General features: G+C 36.5%; 1 protein-coding gene and 1 long non-coding RNA gene across 3 annotated transcripts in view; one reads left to right on the forward strand and one right to left on the reverse strand.

Annotated features, from left to right (window-relative positions):
• Positions 1 to 9,478: 9,478 nt before the first annotated feature.
• Positions 9,479 to 20,958, reverse strand: LOC121301988. Its single transcript, XR_005947672.1, has 4 exons — positions 20,870 to 20,958; positions 19,147 to 19,262; positions 9,865 to 10,007; positions 9,479 to 9,518 (listed from the first exon to the last, which is right to left on the reverse strand). It is a non-coding gene; the product is annotated as an uncharacterized LOC121301988 (long non-coding RNA).
• A 504-nt stretch (positions 20,959 to 21,462) lies between these two features.
• The window catches only part of LOC121325155 (mastermind-like protein 3), a 139,184-nt gene continuing 137,102 nt past the window's right edge, over positions 21,463 to 23,544 (forward strand). For both annotated transcript variants that reach the window (XM_041267475.1, XM_041267482.1), the window contains exon 1: positions 21,463 to 22,423. In XM_041267475.1, the coding sequence (XP_041123409.1) occupies positions 22,058 to 22,423 (366 nt within the window). In that variant the 5' untranslated portion in view covers positions 21,463 to 22,057. The remainder of the gene's footprint in view (positions 22,424 to 23,544) is intronic.

Here is a 23,544-nt window from a genome sequence, read left to right on the forward strand (position 1 = left end):
TTCAAACTTTTGCATGCCTTGGCTGAGTGCCATGCTTATCCACACATCCCTCATACAGCATTATTTTACGCTGGCAAGCTGACCTTATTGCAAAGATTTTTATTTATGTGTCTGAAGATATGTTGATAGGTTAGACCTCATGAAGCTACCTCATTTTAAGAGGGTCCTGAAACAGATCGAGCATGTGTGAATTCAAGTGAATATTCAACTAAATTCACGGCTTGTTTAGATGATCAATTAACAAACCTGCTGTATGCACCTCTGCAGATGAAGATCAGGAAGTCAAAGTTGGTATCTTGAAACAGGACACATGCCCTTGCAGCTGGGAGATTGTGTGTATTTTTTATATGAGTTATAAGAGGCCCTAATTTCAAACTGTTTACTCTGGTCTTTAACTCCTATTTTTTTTTAGAAAGAAGAACATTTGAAAAGTAAGGCAGCAAAATGAGAGAGAAGTAGCCCGTGGTTAGGTAGTTAAGGATGAAGTTGCAGTTGCAGCTATATTACATGAACTGTAGCTGTGGATTACTGCCAGCCTTTAGGCACCTAGCATCAGCAGCTGTATGAGACAACTAAAGGACTTCTCTTCTTCAAGCAAGCTGGAATCACAGGACTCTTTCATACTCTAAGAACAGTAAGGCAAGGTTGCAATAATATTCAGTTAATGCGACTATACTGGACTTAGTTCTCAAAAGACGTTGTTATCTTAACACCCATCTATGATTGTATTATATTGAACATAACTGTGTGACATAAATATCTATGCAAGTTAAATTACTGAATAATACATATATACTAATTACTGCGACTAATTTCTTGAGTCTGTTGATCTTCATTAAATCATTTGATTGAACCTAAGAACTCAATATTGATTTGAGCCAATAACAATCCATATTATTTTGAATGTTTCATAAATTAATGTTTTATTCATAGCAGGCAACCCATTGTTTGGCATACGAGTGGACAATATATGTTTGGTTTAAAGGTTTAAAGTATTTAAAGGTCAAATTGGCACTAAGCCGATCAACAAAATATTTCTGACATCTTGGGGACCTGTCTGGCGTTATAATCCTTCATGAGACCTCACATGTTGGAGGTACATCCTAAAGGTCAATAATAAAAAAGTTCTGACAGTGTTCAGATAACACAACACAGGTTTTTGGATCACTCTAGCAGACAGGTTAGCGTGACAAGGATTGAAAATCACTTTGCATTCCAGTCCCCAATTAGGAAGTTCGGAATCAGCAGAGAGTGTTCACTGTGAAACATCAGTATGTTATGCAGTTTATTTTTTACAGGGAAGCACCTGGCAACTGAGCTTCTATTAGCAGCCCTATTTGTCTGTTCCGCTGTCTTGCCCATTGTGACTGAAACTGATTTGCAGCTGTGAGATGCTGTTCTATTATGTTACAGAATGTCTATTGGGTTCCTAATGCATTACACGTTGATCAGGCTGCAGCTGGAGCAGTACTGTTCCTGGTTACACACTAGCCGTTCTTAGCTCCAGTAAAGGGTTAACAGGTTCTCAGTCCCCAGCTCAAGCACAAAGGCACATTTTCTAATGGTATAAAACTAACAAGAAACAGGTTATAATTGGTTTGAGCAATTCCTTGTTGGTTTTGCACTGTTCAAGTACTTGCTTTTGCCCTTGCACTTGTTACCTTTTGGTTTTTAAAGGGAAAAAGTTAGTGCAATCTACTCAAAACTGGTTGAAATTAAAATTATTTCTCTGAGGCTGTAGGTTTTAAAGATTTTAAAGATTATATAACCTAAAAAAAAAATTAAAAAAAAAAAAAAACATTGAAAGGGACTTTCCTGTCCTCTAATCCTTGATAATGGTTTGCAGGAGTGTTACCAGAGTACACTGTAACTACAAAGAAAAAATGAGAACAGATAAAATGAGGGTATGAAGAAAATAAGATAAGAGTCTCTTGATGCTGTTAAATAACCGTGCTTGTTAAGGAAAGCTGTATGTGTTGTTCCATTGCTTATAATAGTATCTGGAGAATTCTACTCATTTTTTTATTTTTATTTCTATGGACACTTAAACAAAAATAATAATTTCACCATAGGCTGCTGCTGAGGAGTGAATACTTTAAATTGTTAACAAAAATACATTATTTTATTCTTCTCCGGTTAAAGCTTTTGCAAGTGTTCCTTAATATATTTTTGAATGTATGTATTTATAAAATACTGTTTAATATTAAAGTGTCTTGTATTACATTTTATCTACACACACATACACACAAACACGCACACACACACACACACACATTTGTATTCCTATGCTTGTGGGGACTTCTCATTGACTCTCACTATATTTTTATTTACTATTTCTAACTCCAGTCAGACAAAACTCCACACAGGGTGAAAGTAGACAAGAAACTAAATATTTTGGCGCTTTTAGTTTTTTTTAAAGGCATAGTTAGTTCTTTAAAAGGTGTTTTACAAAGTGGGGATGTCCCACAAACGTCATTTTTTCAGGAGTTACTATCTTTGTGGGGACATTTTCTCAAATTGTGTCCCCACATTGATAGTAATACCTGCCCACTGAGACACACACAAAACGACATTAGGATTCCTACAGTATATTCTCATATAGAAGTGTGTACAGTAGTCAATCAATAATTGGAAATTAAATACACACGTTTCCTATGTAATTTTAATCAACTGCAATTCTAAACTGACGACTTTTTGTCTCAAAATTGTGGAACACTTATTCTCTATTTTGTGTCATGCTTTTATTTACTCCCTTAACAGAAACACACCAAAAGCAAATAAAATAAAATGAAACCTTTCCTGAAGTCGAAACAGCCTGTGTTAAGACAGCATATGGATAATGTGTATACTACACCGCATTTCATAAGAAAAGACATGAAGATGTCTCTGTTTTCACTATCACTTTGAAACTTTTGAGTATGAGGTTGTGTATGTGCAAAATGATTCTATATTACATTTATGAACAGCTACCACAACATATATCACATAATTTATACATAAGGAAAATTACCAAACGATCACTTAAAATATCTTGTTTTCCAAAAGCATTGCTGGGATGTGGCCTTGGAGTTAGCGATTTCAAGTAATTGTAGGGTACTGAAGGAAATTAGATATGGGATTGTATGAATAACATCTTTAACACTGATGGGATTGTATGAGTACCATGTTTAAAACTGATGGGATTGTATGAGTACCATGTTTAAAACTGATGGGATTGTATGAGTACCATGTTTAACACTGATGGGATTGTATGAGTACCATGTTTAACACTGATGGGATTGTATGAGTACCATGTTTAACACTGATGGGATTGTATGAGTACCATGTTTAACACTGCATGTCTTCATTACTTCAACTATTTGAAGTCTTGAGACACATAAAACAGTTAATTTTAGGCAGCTTCTTGTTTCTGTTTTTGTAGTGACCCATGATAACCTTTAAAAAGTCGAGTGAAATTATGTAGCATACCTATACTATCTTGCTGAAGTACAATATATGTCATTTTTTGTAGTAATTGTTGCAGGGTTTTTGATTGTTTAGATTACTATAAATAATTTATAGTAAGATTACTTAGAGTAATAGACCCACAGACCCTACACTGCACAGTCCTGTAATAAAATACATTTTTAAAGAAATCTATCCTTTTCTATGTATTTTCATTATATACATTTCCCTCATAATTCGTATTTGTTCACATAAATATGAAGTTTATCCAATGAACTACCCCGTCCACATTATTGTAAGTGAGATTTTATTGTGTGCATGCTTATAACCCGTAACACAATTTCGCTGCTCCTGAAATTAAGTCAGCATGCTACACCAATTGGCAGAATGACGGACAGTTTCAAATTCACAAGTGACTCAGACACATTCCAAAGTACAGTTTATGGTCAGAGCAGACCGCCCACTCTTCTTTCTGTTACCGCTGACGCGCACACGCTCACTCTCATTGGTTTAAACGGGACCAATCCCCACAGAGTTGTAAAGTTGCCAATAAGGATCCTGACACAAGGTTAGCTGCACTCCCAGAGCAGAAGTAGAGTAGTAGACCGTCAATAGAGACACCAGTTCCACAAAATTCCTACTTTCACTGTGGTAGCTACTGGTGTTTTTTGGGTTTTTTTTCTTTGAATTTTCAATTGAATGTAAATAATGTTATCACATGGGGAAAATGATCAGTAGCTCGAACGATAAGCACAAGAAAATGTGTTTTCAGAGCGTGTACTGTACTACATAATGTAGAAGTGTTCTTCATTTTATACCACGGTACCGCTAGTTAGTAGTAAGTTCGCCTCACGTGCTTCTATTGATTACAGTGCGATACAGCTGTGTTAATATAGAAAAAAAATAGAAAATTTAGACCCCCATTTAGACCGTTGTAAATCCCACTTAGAACAAACCATGGTTACTTTTTTTATATACTTATGGGCAAGTTATTTGCTTCTCCGTTTTATATGTTCATTGGTTATTCCTGATTGGACTTTAAATTAATCCTTATCTGTTTTTTTTTTTTTGTGTTTGTTTGTTTGTTTGTTTTCTGTCTACAGTGGTCGATTGGTTCGAATCTCGAGATTTAAGCCAGAAAATAAGAATTATGTTTCAAACAATTCCAGTTCAGGAAAGCCACTCCGTGTTTTAGCGGCGACTCCTTATTGTTTCAATCTTACTTTAAGATCCTTGCTTTATAAATGATATGACAATTTATCCAGAATTCCCAGCGTTTGAGCGGTCAGTTCAAGATTTGCCTCTAGTAGATCAGCTGTTTAAAAGTGTGTGTATGTTTTTCCTCGTATGTAATTAAATAAAATAGGCCGCAGACATAACCTGTTGATTTATAATTAAGATATTTACGATCTGTAACTGTCCGGACGGATACAGACAGACATCCCAAATGTATACAGCTAATATTCTTATTCTAATTTCTATTTTTGTTGTTAAATTATTATTTTTTTTTTTTCGGGGATCTTCCTTACATGGTGTCCAAAGCAATCTACTCTTGACAATTTAAGGGCTAACCCTTTAATAGCCTATACTGCCATTGTTTTAGGTTACCCATTTGAGGAGAGAAGAAACCTGGTATGCTGTGAGACAGAGGTGTCAAACAAAGGACGGTAGTCGAACCCCTCACCCCCGGCAATTTCAGTTGTCGCTCCAAATGCTCTGGCAACAATGTGGTTTAACAGGATTTTAAGTTTTGGGTTTTTTCTTCATTAATGTTGACGGTTGTTTAAATTTTCATTTATTAAAAAAACAAAACAAAACAAAAAAAAAAAACGAATATGTTAATTTATCATGAAAATCTCAAATTATTTTAAACTGTATAGAGAGAAAAGGGACAAGAAAGGTGTAAATAACGTTTTGTGGCCCCTCTTCTTTAACACATAGTAAATTAAAGAACTTCTGATTCCAATCGACGTTTTTTAGATCGAGATAGCAAAACGTTGGCTATATTGCATGTTTTTATGTTATCAACATATTCCTCTAACCACCAGCCAAAAAAAAAAGTAATAGTAAAGACATCATGATCAAATTACAGTATAACCCCTGCTTAAATTCAGTTTGACACCCCACTTAAAGGGGTTGCAGTACTGACAAAATAATCCATGCATCATACCTGCCATTCACTTCAGGTCACAAGATAAAATGTACAGTTTTAAAAGAAACAGGCGTAAAAGCAAGTATGCCTTTTCTTTTTAAAACACAGCAACTGGTACTGCTTCTGGTTAAAGAAGTCTCTGCTGCTGGCCTTGCCTTCAGCTAGTCTTACACTTTCTTAGACTTTTCACAAGTAAAACGGAACTGCTTCGGATCTTACAGGGCCGCCTTCCCTGTAATTAACCAACCAGATGCTTCCACCATTAACTGCTATGCTTTGCTGCCAAATCCATGCTTTGGACCAAAGACACTGCTGAGATCAAATGGTCTAGGAAGTGAACCAGTAGCAGACTTCCTGGAAGGAAAGCAAAAAGAAAACTAATACAGTACCAGACATTATAGTACTGTACTGCATACAGCAGGCCGTATTCTGATTAAATGATTTTTTACTGCAGTGCAGAAGGGAAATTCGTACTGCTTTTGGGTACACCTCTAAATAATGCTGTACAAGCTCTCTATGGCCACCCCAATGCAGCTGTTAATTGAAATGTGAAGGCTTGATTTTAAGCTGTAGAGTCATTAAAATCTGTAATGGCGAAGGGCAGCCAATGCTGATGAAAGACTTAAACACTTCATTAATGAATTCATCTATTTTAGATCTTCTTCAGCAGATGAGGTCGGCTGCATAGTCACATGCCACCTTTACAATTGAACTGCTGCTAGTAGGTAGTTTTATGAGAACATGAAAATAATTGTAATGTTCCCAAGAAGAGTGTGTCCCACCAGCCATAGCAGCAGCAATCTCCAGATAGTCTATATACAGTATTAGCCTCATTGATTCTATTTTAACACAGCTTTAATGCATCTGCAAGCACATGAAACATTTAAACCATGTCTTGCAGAGTACCACAGCAACCTGTTCATGATCCCAGTGATATGTGCATATCAGATTTGGTTCTGTATTGTGTTGCTGACAGTGCACTGGACATTGAATTAGGATTTATATATATATATATATATATAAGCCACTGTTCACTATACTATTATTTATATTTTGTGAGAGATACTACCTTTTTCTAAAAAAAGTACACTAAAACAAAGTATGTTTGTCATCGATTTTTTTCCAATGACATAAAATGCCAGCTATTCTACTGTAATTATACCATTAGATTATTCAGACAACCGCTGCCAAAATGTAGGTATTAATTACATAATTCAAAAGTATTAATAAGTAATTCATTTTTAATGATCATAATCTGTTCTTGTTTAGCAGATTCAGGTATATGAAGATTTAGACAAACGTAATATGATGATGTGAAGATGTTAATAAAAGGATTTGAAGCGTTCCTTATGATACACATATTGTAAAGAAAATACAGCATTAGATTTAGAAATGTTCTTTTTAGATTTAATTTGTTTAAAGCAATCAGTGATTATTATATGGACCTTTTAGAATGCTGTCTTTGTCTCTGTTTTAACTAGGCTTTTCAATCGCGAGAGAGAGAGAGATATATTATATATATATATATATATCTATATAAATATATATCTATATTATATTAGTATATTGCAAAATGTGTGCCTTGCAAAAGTATTCAGACCCCTGACCAATTCTCTCATATTACTGAATAACAAATGGTACATTGAAATTTAATATATATATATATATATATATATATATATATATATATATATATATATATATATATATATATATATATATTGTCTAAATCTTCATATACCTGAATCTGCTAAACAAGAACAGATTATGATCATTAAAAATGAATTACTTATTAATACTTTTGAATTATGTAATTAATACCTACATTTCGGCAGCGGTTGTCTGAATAATCTAATGGTATAATTACAGTAGAATAGCTGGCATTTTACGTCATTGGAAAAAAATCGATGACAAACGTACTTTGTTTTAGTGTACTTTTTTTTAGAAAAAGGTAGTATCTCTCACAAAATATAAATAATAGTATAGTGAACAATGGCTAATCTGACAGGTACAGTATCAAGGGCCAGACATCTCTCCACTAGAGAGAGCCCCTAGGCTTGATGCTGCCACCTAGTGAAAGCCACAGCAAGTAAATTCATTTTACACCAAGCAGCATCAGCTATGTGGTGTGGTAGGGTTAATTAGTGAAAAAGGTAAGTGAAATGTGTTTATCGAAGTGATTATTTCTAGGCCTGCTGCTGAGGCAGTCTGGACTATAGTGGGAGTCCCGCTATGATGTTACATCAAACAACTTTGTCACTCGAGGGAAATAATCAAGGAGATTTTAGCTTCATCATCAGTTTCAGTGCCACAGGAAATACAATTCTATACTCCCTCATGGCGTACTACTTGACAAACAGCAGCATTGTTACAACCAAATTACATGATGAAACGCAAAACTTTTCAGCACAGACGAAAAAATAAAGGCTCCCGAGAGGGTAACAAAAGCTGTTGCTTCTTGTTGCCTATTCGTTTTCAGAAAGAGACAACTAAACTTACAAAACAGGATAGGACTTACCTAACCAGAAAAAAAAAAAAAAAAAAAAACACTTTTTGTTATGTGCCTCTTTTTATTATACACTTCTTAAACTTTTTCGACTGGTTTCCTAGACCAGGATCCTGGCTCATCTTACCTAAGTGAACAATAAGTAACATGAAGATCAGTGTTAATTTGGGCCTTTGGATCCAGCCAATGGAAGGAAGGTTTAAAGTTCAATTCAGATCTTAACCAGGATGAGGTTTGCATCACATTTACAAGAGCGTTCCAGAAGACAGCAGCACATAGTCATACTGAATCAGCAAAAAAAAAAAAACAAACAAAAAAAAGCAATTAAAATTGTTAAAATTACAACAACATAGCACTTTCACAAAATGATATGCTTGAAATCTGACGCACTGGGAAGCACAGTGAAAGTGAAAAGGGTCCTTGTCAAGGGCACTGACAAGGTTAATAATATGAAAAAGGAGTAATATCTATCTTGATTGAACTAACACATCATCCTTTCAATTGACAGCCTTGACAGTTAATCGAATAGAGGTGAAGTGGGATATCATTCACAGGTTCTCCCACCCCACCCCCTTTAGTCTCCTACCTCTGATGCAGATGATATATTTTCTATCAAGTTTTAATCGATCAAACATTAACCACTTAACCACCCAAGCCAGCTGTAATCCATTCAGACTTTTTGTGAAACAATTATCAAGATACATTTTATTTATAATAAAGTTAAAACTAAATACAGAAAAGTCAGCACTTTGAGTGTTAATTGCTGTTTCCCTTACTGTTTGAGGGTGTTTGCGGTCTGGAATGATCCCTTTGGTAATGGGTTTTATTTTGCTGCTCAGAGACAAAGGCTGCAGAGAGCTATGCAGATGGGTCTTCTGTTCAGAGTAAGGGAGAGCTTGTGGTACCATGTACAGCTTTGGCCAAAAGTTTTGCATTACCTACAATTTTAGAATTGAGACATAGTTTTATATATACGGTACAATTAAATACAATGACTTTAGTCCTAGTAAGAGCAAATACAAAACACAGTATGATTTGATATCGGGGCAGTTCAAGAGCAGATAACAGTGTTGATAGTTACATTATTAGGGTTAGATACAAGTGCAGCTAAAATACAAAATACTACAGATTGGATTAAGTGAAGGATTAAATACAGTAAAATAGGGCACAGATAAGTGCAAGTTAAAGTGAATTGAAGGCAGGGTGCTATATTGTCAAGAAGGGATGAGTTGAATGTGGTCTGAAGAGGTCTGTCTTGAGGAGGCGCCGGAAGGTGGTAAGGGATTGAGCAGTCCTGACATCCATAGGAAGGTCGTTCCACCACTGCGGGGCGAGGGTGGAGAAGGAGCAGGCTCTGGAGGCAGGGGAGCGTAGAGAGAGAGAGAACACCAGACTAGCAGCGGGGTTCTGGATGAGCTGGACCGGACGGGTGGCGGAGTCATAGGGGGAGAAGGAGAGGAAGATCTGAGCATCATAAGCATAGAAATTACATTTTGAAATGTCACATTTTTCTATTTTAGTCAGTTTTTTCGTGACGTATATGGAAAACTACAAAGCAGTATGTAGTTCAGTATGTTAAAAACATTATTCAGCAAATTGTGTTAATTCTATAGGGTGACTAATAAAATGCATGGGAAGCATGACGGGCCTCCAGCTCAGGCCCACAGGTTGTGAAATTAAAGTGTGGTTTAGAAATAAGTAGCAGTACTTTAGATGCAAACCTTGCATTGGATTGGATTAGGACAGTTACGCAATCTTTTACCTTTTTCCAGAAAAAAAAAGCTTAAAGAATGTTCCGGTCTGCCACAAAATAGGGTGGGAGTGGGAGGAGGTGCATAGCGGCAGCCTCCTTGACAGAATGGTCAAAAATGCACAATGTTTGGTAGAGAGACAGGAAGAGTAAATCTAAAAGAAAGGAAACAGCAAAGCTCAGTTTTAATAAACGGTGGGATAAGTAGACTGTTTGATGGCTCCTCAGTCACAAACACATTTGTATTGTTCAAGGAAAGCCATATATTGCTTGGGAATATTTTCCAAAGTGTAAATTGTATAATTCTTTATAAATTAACAACATTTGAAATAAACAACTAGGAAATTACTTTTTAGGGTTTACTTCTAACATTACAGGTTTTGTTCACATTAAATTGGTCATTTCTGTTCAGTAAAACACATGGGTAATTATACTTTGAAATAAAAAGGATTTGAAAAGAACTCCTGTGGTGTCCATTATAAAAGTTTACCATGCAGGGCCCTGAATGGCTAAGCTTATAAAGGCACAACAGTTTGGAATCAGTTGATCTTGTCTAATAATATTTAGATGAATTCCTATTGGATTAGCTGTAGAGGTGCTCAGATCCCCAATGTGCACTAGATTGTAGAAAATGTTGCTGCCGAGTTTGAAGATCATGCAGGAGGCACTTTCCTCATGATTTCTAGAGTGTATTCTCTACAAGCTAAAAGAAACTTGAATAGTGTTATTCACTATGCAAGCTTTCAAAGTTTCTTCCATTTTAAATGGCAAAAAATGAAATTTTCCAACATTCTCTGCTTTGTACTGGGCCTTAGCAGCTCAGATCTGTGTGCATTACCAGCCATTCTATTACCAGGGGTACATTTCTCATAGACAGACTGAAACACAGACTTTAAAATAAAGATAACTGGAATAGAGTATTCTGGTGAATTAATAAGAACCAAGTTTGCCTCTAACTTTGTGGGGTTTTTTTATTATTATTTTTTAACTAACTCAGAGCATCAGTTCTGCCCCTATTTTAAGAAAAGACATTTGGGCCGGTTAATGATTTAGTTCAAACACAATCGGAACCACATTTTCTGTAACTGTTGTATAACATACATGTCCAACAAAATTGTATGATTGATAATATCACTTGTTAAATACATGCTGTTAATGTATGAAGTTCCACCCCCACAGTCCCAGAATTTTGTGCTAAGAGCAAGCTGTGAATGGAAGTGAAACTACCTTGTAGTCAATGTACCCTTATTTGAAGTTCCTCCAATTCATCCATATTGGATGGCTGCTTCTACTATTGTGAGAATGTAAAAAACAGAGGCCTAGTATAACATGACGTTGCTGGGGTAATCACTTCTCTTCACAAGCCATCAGATTTAAACTTTAGAGTGGTTTTAAATGCATTTTCCATGTAGATAATATCACCACAGAGGTGTTTGCTGTATTAGCATTCAAGTGTCTCTGCATGTTTCTGTCCCATGTGGTGGAATGAAATAAGACCAGCCATAGTCCTGAAATTGTCAGTATCTGAATTCTGCAGTAAATTAATGACAGTTGTTGCAGAAAATGCCTTCAGGCTAGCTTGTTAAAATATGCTTACATTCAGTTAGATCTAGCATGGTGAGCCGATAGACTTCTCCATTAATTATGAATATGGTAAGGTTAGGGTTAAAGCTGTAGTTGAAGTCAAGGTTTTCAAAACATCACTCTCAAGGTAATAACAAACAACTTCTTTCCCCATGTGATTGTTTGACAATTTGATTGTACACAGTCAAGGGGGAACGAGGGGTGCTGTACATCTATGGGTGCAGTGATAAACCCTGCTAGTTTTGTGAATCTTATGAGCTGTGTGGGCACTGCAACTTTTTACACTGCTTTGGACAATAAATAATAGACCAATCAGCACTGACTGTCACAACAGGGGTGGAATATTTTATAAATCAGACAGGTGCCATCTTATGAGAGTCGGTTAGTAGTTGGAATGCATTAGACGCGAGTGTTCACAGTTGAACGCTTATTGAAAATGTCCCAAAAAAGAATTTCTGATTGTTTCGTTCAACCTGTTTTTAGAAGTAAACTTTTCTAAATTGCAGTACTTCAATGGATCTGAACAGTAAATGTTACTTTTCGATCTGTTTGGTCTAAACGTTTCATTGTAAGCATGCTGTAGACATTCTAGCAAGGAATGTGGTTAAAGGATTTTTCAAACTTCAATAGATAAACAGGTGTTGATGCTGCAACCCTGTGGTTAGCCTCCATCATATACAGAGATTACAGTTTTGCTCAATGGTTTTCAGCACTCCCAGTATAAAAATTGTTCCAGTTTTGATTGGGACCACTTTTTGTATTTAATAAATGACAGCTAATTCAAATTTTCACTAGAATTTTATTTATTTCATGGATTTACTGCGCCTTTGCAGTAACTAAATAGCAGCTTGTCGATATTAGTTGACACCTTTAAAGCAATCCTGTAAATGTTTTTGGCTTTGAAAGGTTCTAAAAAAGCTCAGCTCAATTTCATTCTCTGTACAAATATTGAACATTAAAATATTGTTCTGCAATATTGGATTGTTTTCAGAAGCTGGTCATGCAAATAGGATTGTTTTCAGAAGGTGGTCATGTGGGGTTATCATGTTTTCAAAAGGGTAGATAGGCACCAGCTCTGTGTGTTTATTTACCTTCATACTTTCTTGGAAATCTCTTTAGCTGGCTAAACTTGCAATCAACGCACAAATGACTCTGTATTGTTGTTAATGTTTAACTAGGAAATGGCTGTTTAAGCAGGTCACTTCTAGACAAATCTCATCTATCCATACACACACTCATTCCTGTTGTTTTGAACTGGCCAGTGTATCCCCATCACTTTATTTTCTGCTTCTGGTTTCTGGGGAGAACAACTGCACTCTCGTTACAGCCGTGAAGTCTGTTTAACTGATGCAGTTTTGATTTGAATTAGAACAGTGTAACATATACAGGTATATAGTACTTGTGTCAGACAGACAAGTTACGAAATGAACGAAATGGCTCAAGTTACAAAAATCTTAATAGGACTGAAGCTTTGTTTTTGTAACTTACCCTAGATTTCATTGTTATTATGCCACTGATATCCGTATAGTACTGAATAACAAAAACTATGAGAACTGTTAGCAATGATTTATTTCTAACACGCCAATAATCTGATCAGTTATCTTTTATAACAGCTGTTGTTTGTTTTGCACATTTTAAAAGCTGCTATAAGTTTAGCAACGCTATAGTTACACTAGGGTTAGACACTGATATGGCATCTCCATAATGACTGATCCAGTTATTGTCACTTTGTAGTTTTTGTACTTATCAATCATACCGATATAGTTAGACAATACAGAACTGCAAACGTTCCTTTTGTGCAGTAGTTAAGATCCTCAGTTCAGAATCTGGTCTAAGCTTTCCCCTGTTGCACATCTTTCACAATATTTTAAATGATGTTTTTTTGTTATATTAAAATGTTTTAACGACAGTCTTGACAGGATTCAAACTCTTCGTCAAGATATGTCTGCCTCCTAAAGTTTGTACCAGTACATAATTTGATAAAACAGACCTCACCAGAATTAGCAAGTTATGACGACTATTAATAACAATATAACGATAATCAGAAACAATAAGACAATATAACAAATGTAATGCCACCTTGCAAATATAAACATAAGGCTCCTCAAAAAATAGTCTGCCTACATACACACAAAATCTAATGGGATGCAGAAATGCATGCAACTGATGTAGCGTATTGTTCTATATAACAGGAAGAAAATGCAGGTTCAAATCACTAAACAGTGCTTTCAGAAAGAAAGCAAGCAACCATGGATTGGCCATTGTGTCCAGTTATCTACAAATGTGATGTGGGGGTGGATGTGGAAAGCATTCCTGCCATTCCTTTAGCCCTAAGCCTGCTGGACAGGGCAGCAGCTCCAGTTAGTTTGAGTTCTGCAGTGACTGAGGTAGGCTTAAAAAAGGGGCCTCAATCCAATATCCTGTTTACATTTTCCCAGCAAATGTTGTTATAGAGGTTATATTTTAATATAATATATATCTCTATATTATTATATCTATATTATATATATATATAATATATAGAGTTTCACTTTCCCTGGTAGGGACCATTTTTATAAATTACACATTTAATGTGTAATATCATAGTATCATTTTTTTTTTTTTTTTATGACAGTCGTTTTTATAAATTATCTATTGCCGTTTCAGGTAACATCATTATTTACTTGGATGGAACCACTGAAAAGACTAAAAGCAGAATTATCAAGGTGAGTTAGTAAATGTAAGATCTCTATACAAAATCACTGCTACAGATTGATTATTCAAACCACCTCACCAATTATTTTTTTCTTTTCAGAACAAACCCCATGGTTGAAAAGGAACATTAGTTAGTAAGCCTAGTAAATAATGACATGAACGTAAAATTAAATAGAGAATTACACAAACCACATACAATGGCATACTACTGTTCAAAAATGTGAATTTGCAGGAGTAGGATCCATTTTGCTAAAATGGCATAAGAAGTGAATGCTACTTGCATGAGCAGGCTGTGTTTCTATATAATTATTACCTTGGTACTTTGAAACAAGGAAGGTAATTGTGTTTAACATGTTTACAGACCATAGAAAAGTATTATAAACCTTACATTTTATCAATTTTATTTATAGCTATTTTATTTAAGAACTGATCTACTAGTACCTGTTTTTCTTTAAAAAAAACAAACAGAAACTGGCTTTTGCACTCTATTTTGGAATCTTTCCACGTGTGAAACTGACACCTGTACAGTCACAGGGCCATTTCTCTTAAGGGAGTATGGTAACTCTTAATGATTGAGTCATTGCTGGGGACTTGAACAACGCTTTGTAAGGTGTTAACAAGGACAAAAACAGACGATAAAGAGTTTTTTTTAAAGGTATTCTCCTTTTAACCCTTTTGTTACCAGACTGAGGGGTGTTCTTGCTTCATTCTCAGTTGACTGAGATTAGTAATTAAAGGGGAAGAGTCATGTAGATAATATTTATCTTGGTACATATGTTGGTGGCCCCATGTGTTTTTAGCTGGTGTAAATGTAAATACAGCCACTGGTGAATCAAGGCCTGCTGTAATGAGTTTGACCTGCTGTTTCTACTTCCTCCCAGAATTCTACTGGAAAGTGATGTTGCAGTGTGCCTGAGTGCACAATAAACTCAATCAGTACCCCAAACTGTGACCGACCCCCATTCAAATTCAAGAGAGGGATGTCAAACTGAACTAGAACTCTGTTTCAGGGCCTGTGCATCTGTGGGATGTGAAAATAGAGGCTTGTCCATTTGGGTATAATGGTCCGTGAAAAGCATCGGATGAAAAGCAACAGGCTGATGAAAGATGTTGGTTTGCTCACAGTTCAAGCCTCAACTTATCAGAAAAAAAGATACAACTTTTCTTTGTAGCCTTCCAGGTTTCTACAGCACTGCAATGCCATTTTGAGAGATACATGAATGCTTAAGGGAATATTAAAAATCCCCAATGAGACTTCCCTTTAAAAGACTAAGAGTTTGGATGTCTTCACTTCACTAAAAGATAACTTATTTTACAATGATCTCTCAGATTGTAGTCTTAATACTGAATACAGTGAGTGATGTGGGTAGCCTTAATACTGAAGATTAATTTACACTGTGTCAGTAAACGTAAATTGGGACTAAAATAAAAGGTAGCCCTTTTAATGAGTTGGCCAAAGAGACAGATTTTGTTGTACATTGAGGTGTTGGTTTATAAGTTTAACCTGAGTATAGTGTCTTTTGAAAAGAGACAATTTTGTGTTCTCTTAAAATATACACTATATGATAACACTTAAGGGATCAACCCAGAGGTTTCTGAAACTAGGAAATCAACATGTAGCCTTGGATCCTAACTGGTAATAAATGGAGCTTGATTGCAAAAACCTGTGAGGTTGTTCTTTTTATTGAACCCACTCAACACACCAGCCCTTGAAACACTGGAGAAGTTCTCCACAGCAGGCAACTTATTTGCCACATAGGTACACCATGAATTAAAGCTGCAGTGAAAGTCTTGTCAATTTGTATATCACAGTATAACTAGTTTCTTGAAACCAAGAGCCAAAATAGAGTATTCTTTCAGAAGAGCCCAAGGATTTACAAATATATAGGAGAACAATCTTGTAATTACTTGGCACTGTGACAGGATGGTGTCAAGGCCAAGGCTGTTAGCAGACAGGAGGGGAGACCCAAAGACAAAGAGCTGCACACTTTTATTAACACCAAAACAAGCAACCCAAACAGGAGCAAAACACAGGACTCAAATCCAAATACTTTAACAGACCTTCTCCTTTCCAGCTCAGCCACCACTGAAACACCTCCAAACACCTTCTCCTAAGCAAGGGCTTTTGCTTCCCTTTTATACCATGTGGCTGGGACTTGATTGGTGAGCAATTATTCAATCAAGACCCAGCCTCATTCTACACATGGACTTGGCAGGGATGGGGTCAAAATAATGAATCTTTATTTACAATGTATATACACTGGGCTTCTGCCCTATCACAGACACACTTCTGTTTGATTAAAAAACCTGCAGACATGCGATGTCTTCAGAAATAGCTTGGAGTCTGAAAATAATACTAGAACCTGCTCCTGTAATAGACAACATATAGAGTTTTATAAAAAATCAATTTCTTATTTGCCTCTCTTTTCTCATGCTGAGGGTCTGGTAGCCAGGATAAGTAGCACTATATATGAAAAATCTGCATAACCTGAAAAACAGCAAATACAGAAAATACTGTATTTTTATTTAATATTTTTTATTTTTATATATATATTTTTTTTTAAGTATTAACCATTGTATAAGCAAGCTTTGTTTAAAGTGTAAATTAATGTATTTTATTTGCACCTTTTCCTTAATATTACTGAGTTATGATAAGCAATTGAGTTTTATACACTTTCCCTATAGCTGTCTTCAACTGGCTTTAAAAATTCACTGTAAAAATGTTGTAGTAAAACACTTGATGGTGGAAGCTGTAAGCACGGCAAAGCACAGGCAAGCGCGGTAAATCACATGTAATTTGCATTGTATACGCATGAGAAACTGCAAAATGACCTTGTAAATTTAACGCGTCAAATGTTCACAATGTGTTACCCTGCAGCTGCAGTACAGTGCAGTTAGTCTGCAGTCTACCCACTGCTGTGGTTTACTCTGTCCTTTCCACTGCAGCAAACTGAATCGCTTCACATCCACTGTGTTTCTATTTCAGTTTGGCTTGACAGCAGAGGAACTCATCAGTGTTTTGCAAGATGAATCTCAATGGGCTTATACTTCATTCCGTATGACATCTCAGTCTCCTCCACAGTGTATAATATACTGTATAGGGCTGAGGAGCTTAGTGTGGTGCCCACGGTGATTTACCTACCATATCGACAACCAGACAGCCTCCATCAGTCTTATGAACATGTTATACACCTTTGAATTACAACAGATTCAAAACTCTTCTCCCTGAATTGGTAAATGTACCAATACCCCAGTATTGACTAGTCTTCAGTGGTTCACAGAAGGATTGCTTAACAAATTCTGACTACAGGTAAGATTATTTTTTTTTTCATTTATAAATATTTTTACTGTAATTTGTTTTCAACAGTTACTGATTTCAACACAGCTACACTTCCCCAGAGAAGTCAGAAACCTCTGGGGCATACGAGTAAAAAAAATAAAATAAAAGAATAATGATTACAAACAATATTCCTGTGCCCGTCTGTTTAAAAGGGTGCATTGTCTACTTTTTGTTTGTTTGTTTAATATCAGTTTATGAGGCCTGTTCACAAAGTTTTATTTCTGAATTTAAAATATGAAAGATATTGTGATATTAAACTGTAGTAAATCAAATATGCTGAACATTTACAGTTCATGATGTAGAAGTATGCTTTTATACATCCCAAACCTTTAGCCATTAGGGGTTAAGGCACATTCTCCCGGACAGTATAATCCTTTCTTTCTGTGGCTGTTTCGCGAGGCCACTTGTATTTATCGATTTAAGTTTTATGAGGAGTAGGGGGACTGTTTCATAAAGTGTATTGGTATCCCCTAAACCAGTGGTGCACAGCTCAGGTCATGGAGGGCCAGTGTCCCTCCTGGTTTTTGTTCTAACCATACCCTACATTGGTTAATTGGACCAACTAAGCGTCTAATAAGGTCCAATAAAAATAGTTTAGGGTGCAGTTGGAATAAACACCTGCAGGGACACCGGCCCTCCATGACCTGAGTTGTGCACTTCTGCCCTAAACCTTTCACAAAAAGGAACGGTTCCTTCTGCTATGGGTAGCAGTTACAAAAACTGACCTCATACAAGAATTGAAACCCCATTTGGAGTGTATTAAGACTGTACTGTCACACTCCGGCATGTTCTCCTATTTATCTCCCCATTTCACAGCACCCTTTCAATTTGCTTTCATTAGTGCTTACACTGGTGTTCACTATAGCCACGATATCCAACAGTAAAGTACCGGTATCTAAAACGTACCTAAAGTATACAAAACTACTGTGCTCCTCTACAGGTATTACATTTGGCTCCATCAGATGACCATGACCAAAAAATGCAATTATTGTGTGCTGATCATGGCTATCGTTATGCTGACCTACATGTCAGTCATTGTTACCTGCACTAGACAACTTAACAAGGTGACAATTGCTCATTTCATGACCCAATTGACACCCTAGCAGCATTCATTTAGGTCTGAATATAATACTGTGCATAATAACAAAACTGTACATGCCTTCATTGCATAATGTATTAAGTACATTTGGGTATACTTTATTATTATTATTATTATTATTGAGGATATAATCTATCAGTTATTAGATATAATACAAGCATATAATCCTGCCTTTAAATTTAGTGTGCCTGGAGTATTTGACCTTGTTTTTCTCTCTGGTTATTTTCTCTCATCCCCGCTCAGAAAAGCTGAATGCTGGTGATTCTCCGACCCAGCGTAATTGACTCTTTACATCCAGGAGCTTGACAGTGGATGTCTACAAACTACCAGACCCTGGACTGAAGCGCAAAACTGAGAAACTGTAACACTCACCTTGCACACCACGTGATTGTGATTTTACTAGGTAAGACTCTCAGGGGCCAATGGCCACAGACCACAGAATATGTTTAGGTAGAAAATCTTACAGATTAATTCAAATCACAGTTTCTTGGGTAGTAACAGGGTCCATTTTTCATATTAAAAGGAAAGTAAAGGTGATATGTACCAATAATAATAATTCTTAATAATTCTCACCTACCTTGCCTGAAGGTTATACACAGAGAGATTGTTCCTCAGCCCCTGCAGTGGTGCACAGTCAGCTAATTCTTAAGAGGTGATGGCAGTGCAGCAGCAGTGAGGTAATTTATATTTGCCCTAACGTGGATGGAATTGAAAATTATAAACAAGCAAGGCCACATTATATTGTAATAACAGTTTAAGCAGGAAAAGCTCAGTTGCTTCCGAGTCACAAATCAAGGTTAATAGTGGAAAGAGTTGTCTGGAAATCCATGTGAACTGAGGGGTTGTAAAGTCATACAGCAAACCACGAGCATGCTAGAACTCTTGGAAGAGTGCTAACTAGCAGCATGATTCTTGTTTCTATCCAGTGGGATGGCACAGACAGTAAAAGCCCAAAGCTAAAAGTTATATATTGGCCTCTTAACAGACACACAGCAGACAAGGTTTAATGCAATTACATTGATTTAGGACAACAGAGCAACAAAAGTTTATTTTAAAACTTCATGGTGAAGAGATTTTTAATGGATCTATTTTTAATCAACCTGCACCAAATGTCCTGAACCAGCAAGAAAAACAACAAATCCCCAGTGGTGGTCATTGCTGCATTGGCCATGATTGTGTTCCATTTAAAAACTGGCTTGATTCCTGGGCGATTACCATCTTTACATCTGTGTGTGCTCTACTTCATCCTTAAAAAGATATTGAGTTGTGTGCATTCTGTGAACTACACAGCGCTGCCCCTGTGCTATAACCTGCAATGCTTGTAAATGTAATTTCAAACTTTGTTTGAAAACAAAATGGCATCCGTTTTCCACCAAAATGAATTTTTTATTATAAACCCAAGCCAAAATAGTTCATATTAAGCATTCATTCATTCATTCAAGAATAGTACTTTCACAGCATTATTTTCAAAAGGGGCAAAATAAGAACTAGGTCTCAAAATGATTTTAAAAGCCTGATTAATGCAACCACGTCATTTGATTTATATTCTAAAGCATCAACAAATGAATACATACTAATTTCATTTAAACTCTTTGAAAGTCATATACTTAGTGACCCAAATCAGCTTTTAGAAATCACTTTGCGACATTATTTTGCCCATTTTGAAAATCATGCCGTTAATGTCAAACTCAGCACATTGTTTATCTGTGCTGTATGTTTGTTTTTTTCTGTACTTTTCATAAACTGTCTTCATGACTGTTGCATGGCACCTGAAATTAATTTAAACAAGTATATTGGTGATAAAAAATAATACTTAATCTGGAAGTATGACGTGAAATCAGTAGTCGTTATTTAATGAAGGCATTCTTTGTAACACAAGATGATTTATTAACTCTGGCTTACACTGAATGTGCAAAATGAACATGCTTTTAACTACTTGGAGAATTGACATGAGTCCACTTTGCAATGCTGTTGTGGGGCGAACAGGCAGGCAGGCAAGCAGGCAGGCGGGGGCACAGCAATGAAGCTTGGATCCTAGAAGCACCAAAATAATGGGAAAACAACACCGTGGTCATAGAAAAAGGCCCTACTGACATCTATATATTTTATTGCTTTCGGCGCAATTTTGTCTTGCATTTTAGCCTAGTCACAAAAATCTTGAAAAGTTTCAATTAATCAATGCAAAAAGATAATTTGATACTCTAAAAACAAAAATAAACAAAAAACACAGCTTCATACTCGCGGTAGATGTTTCTAATGAAATACAGCTTGAGGATGTAGGCTACAGTTCGTTCTCCTACCTTTGCTGTAAGTAGCTCATATTTGTGTACGCGAGTAATGTGGTTGGCAAAGGGTAACACAGGAGAAGTCAGGTCACTTCTGTGCAGCATCCTGGGGAGCCGGAAAGGAAACTTGACTCTATAGGAAATTATTTAAATAGTTGGTCCGCTTCCTATACGATGGGGGTGGTGCTTGTTGTGGAAGATATAATCATCGCTTTCTATATGCTGTATACATGCAAACAAATGAATAGAAAATGTAGAATGGTTAATAATAATAATAATAATAATAATAATAATAATAATAATAATAATAATAATAAGCAAATGCCTATTTTATTATCAAAATACGCGTTTGTATGCTTTGATTCATCATCAAAGCAACTAAGTTACCCAATATTTTCGTTTTTAAAAGTAGATTTTGAATGAAATATTAAAACTTTTTTTAAAATTTTTCACTTGAGGTAATCGGGTCGTGACGGTAAAAGTAGTTTTTTTAAGCAAATCCTGATCCCGAAGGATTTTTACTCTGCCCCGAGTTTTCCGTGCTGCTCCAGGGCTGCTCACAGCCTCTAGCTGCTTTTTACTCAGCTCTTGTCCTGATATCACTCCGCTGGCATGGAGGAGGAGAGCACTTGATCATTGTGATGGTGGCAGCAGCTGTAAGAAACCAGCAGCTCGGCGTTTGTAGGACTTCGTTCACTCACTCGGCAAAGGGCAGGATTTTTACAAATCGCGTTATACCTGAGGATTTTACAGAGCAGCTAATGAAATGCAAGTTCGCAAAACTACTCCGGAGTTTGTGCGGTGTAAACAGCAAAACTTTTTCTTAAAGGAAAACACAATAAAGCTTCGGGCTCGCAACATTGGTTGTTGTGTGTGATGATCGCTCGTAACATCCGGATCGTCTATGGAGTTCAAGTAACAACAGTGTACGGGATTTGCGCATGGGACTGACTGCTAAACGCGGTTAAACAGTCGCTGTTGTTATTTGGTCTGTCTGCAGTTCGGGTACAGAATTATGGTTTTAGTGGCATTGCATGATTGAGTTACAGATTTTCCCGAATGTAAGAAGCAGTACCGCTTCTTCTTGTGTTTTGATTCCCCCTTTCTTATATCCCCCCCACCCCACTCCCCTACCCCTTGGAAACATTTCGAACACGAGAAGCAAAAGAAAGTTATTTCAAAACAGTGTGCACAGACTGTAGAATGGGGGATTTTGCAGCCCCCACTGCTGCAAATGGCAGTAGCATTTGCATTAACAACAATACTATAAACAGCGGCATCAACACTAATAACAACAGTAACAATGTGAGCATTCCTAAGCACAGCACAGTGGTGGAGAGGCTGAGACAGCGGATCGAAGGCTGCAGAAGACATCATGTAAACTGCGAAAACAGGTACCAGCAAGCGCAGGTGGAACAGCTGGAGATAGAACGCAGGGAGACGGTCAGCCTTTACCAGAGAAGCTTGGAACAGAGAGCCAAAAAATCTGCAAATAATAAACAACAAAACAAACAACAAGACCCAGAGTCCGCCGCGACAGCAGAACAGAGAAACAACACATTGATAGCGGTAAGAAACTCTAATGCCCGCCATCCCCTTACCCGTGTATGTTTTGATAGGATATTTGTTTGTTTGTTTATTTATTTATTTATTATCCAAATGTGCAAACATAAAACAGTGGTTCAATGTTTAAAATAAACTGGACAATATAGAGTTTACTTATACAAGTTAGAGTTTTATTTTAACACAGCACACGCCAAAGAAAATACATTTGGGTGGTAATAGTCCTTTTGAGGGCAATGTTGCTTTGCTTTTTAAAAGGATGGACGAAATCTTGAAATGTTGAAAAAAAAAGCACTACACGTAGTTTGGAGCTTACCAAATAAAACCAATTACAATATTTGGTCACAAGAAACTAAATTGGGCTAGTGTAAAATAGTTTTTTCTTTTCTTTTTAATAGTTGGAGTTTAATGGGCTCGAAGCAAACATTGAAAAGTCACTTTTTGACAATGTACTGGCGACAAACATTCAAATTGAACTCGCTTTCTTACAGTAGCTGTGTTGATGCTGTCTCTGGTAGAGGGAGTGGGGGGCGGTCGTGTACAGATGTAACCTGATTTTGCAGGATGTATGTCTGGTTTTTAAAAATATAACGTCAGGTACCCTTTTCAATGCAGTTAATGCAACACAACTGGGATTTGCACTTAGTCACAGTAATCACAAGTTAAAGGCATGCTTGCTCAGTGTGATTACATAGTGTACACTCGTACTCGGTATTACTTGAGTGTGCCGTTACTTTCTTAACCTCAAGGACCGGTTTCAGATTTTATATATTCATGTTACATGCCCCTGTTTAGATGCTGACAGCATTTTGTCAACAGAGAAGTGTTAGAAAACAACTATGCCGACTCTCGCCCTCATTAAAATGTGTTGCATTAATCTACCGATTTGCACAAAACAGCTCCCTCTGGTCATATCAGTATACGTTATTTGTTTGTAGTGATATTCCTTGATTTAGGACTGCTTGATTTGTAATGATTTGAAAAAAACGTTGATGTCTTGAAACCAAAAACCCAGAATCGCCACTACATAGCGACACAACGAAGAGAAAAATACTTTTTTGTTTGTTTGTTATCGTACGTGTGACACAGGTTCTTTTGAAAGAGAATCTTTTGTTTCTCCAGTTGTC

The sequence above is a fragment of the Polyodon spathula genome, chromosome 1 (genome assembly GCF_017654505.1).
Source record: "Polyodon spathula isolate WHYD16114869_AA chromosome 1, ASM1765450v1, whole genome shotgun sequence".
Classification (NCBI taxonomy): domain Eukaryota; kingdom Metazoa; phylum Chordata; class Actinopteri; order Acipenseriformes; family Polyodontidae; genus Polyodon; species Polyodon spathula.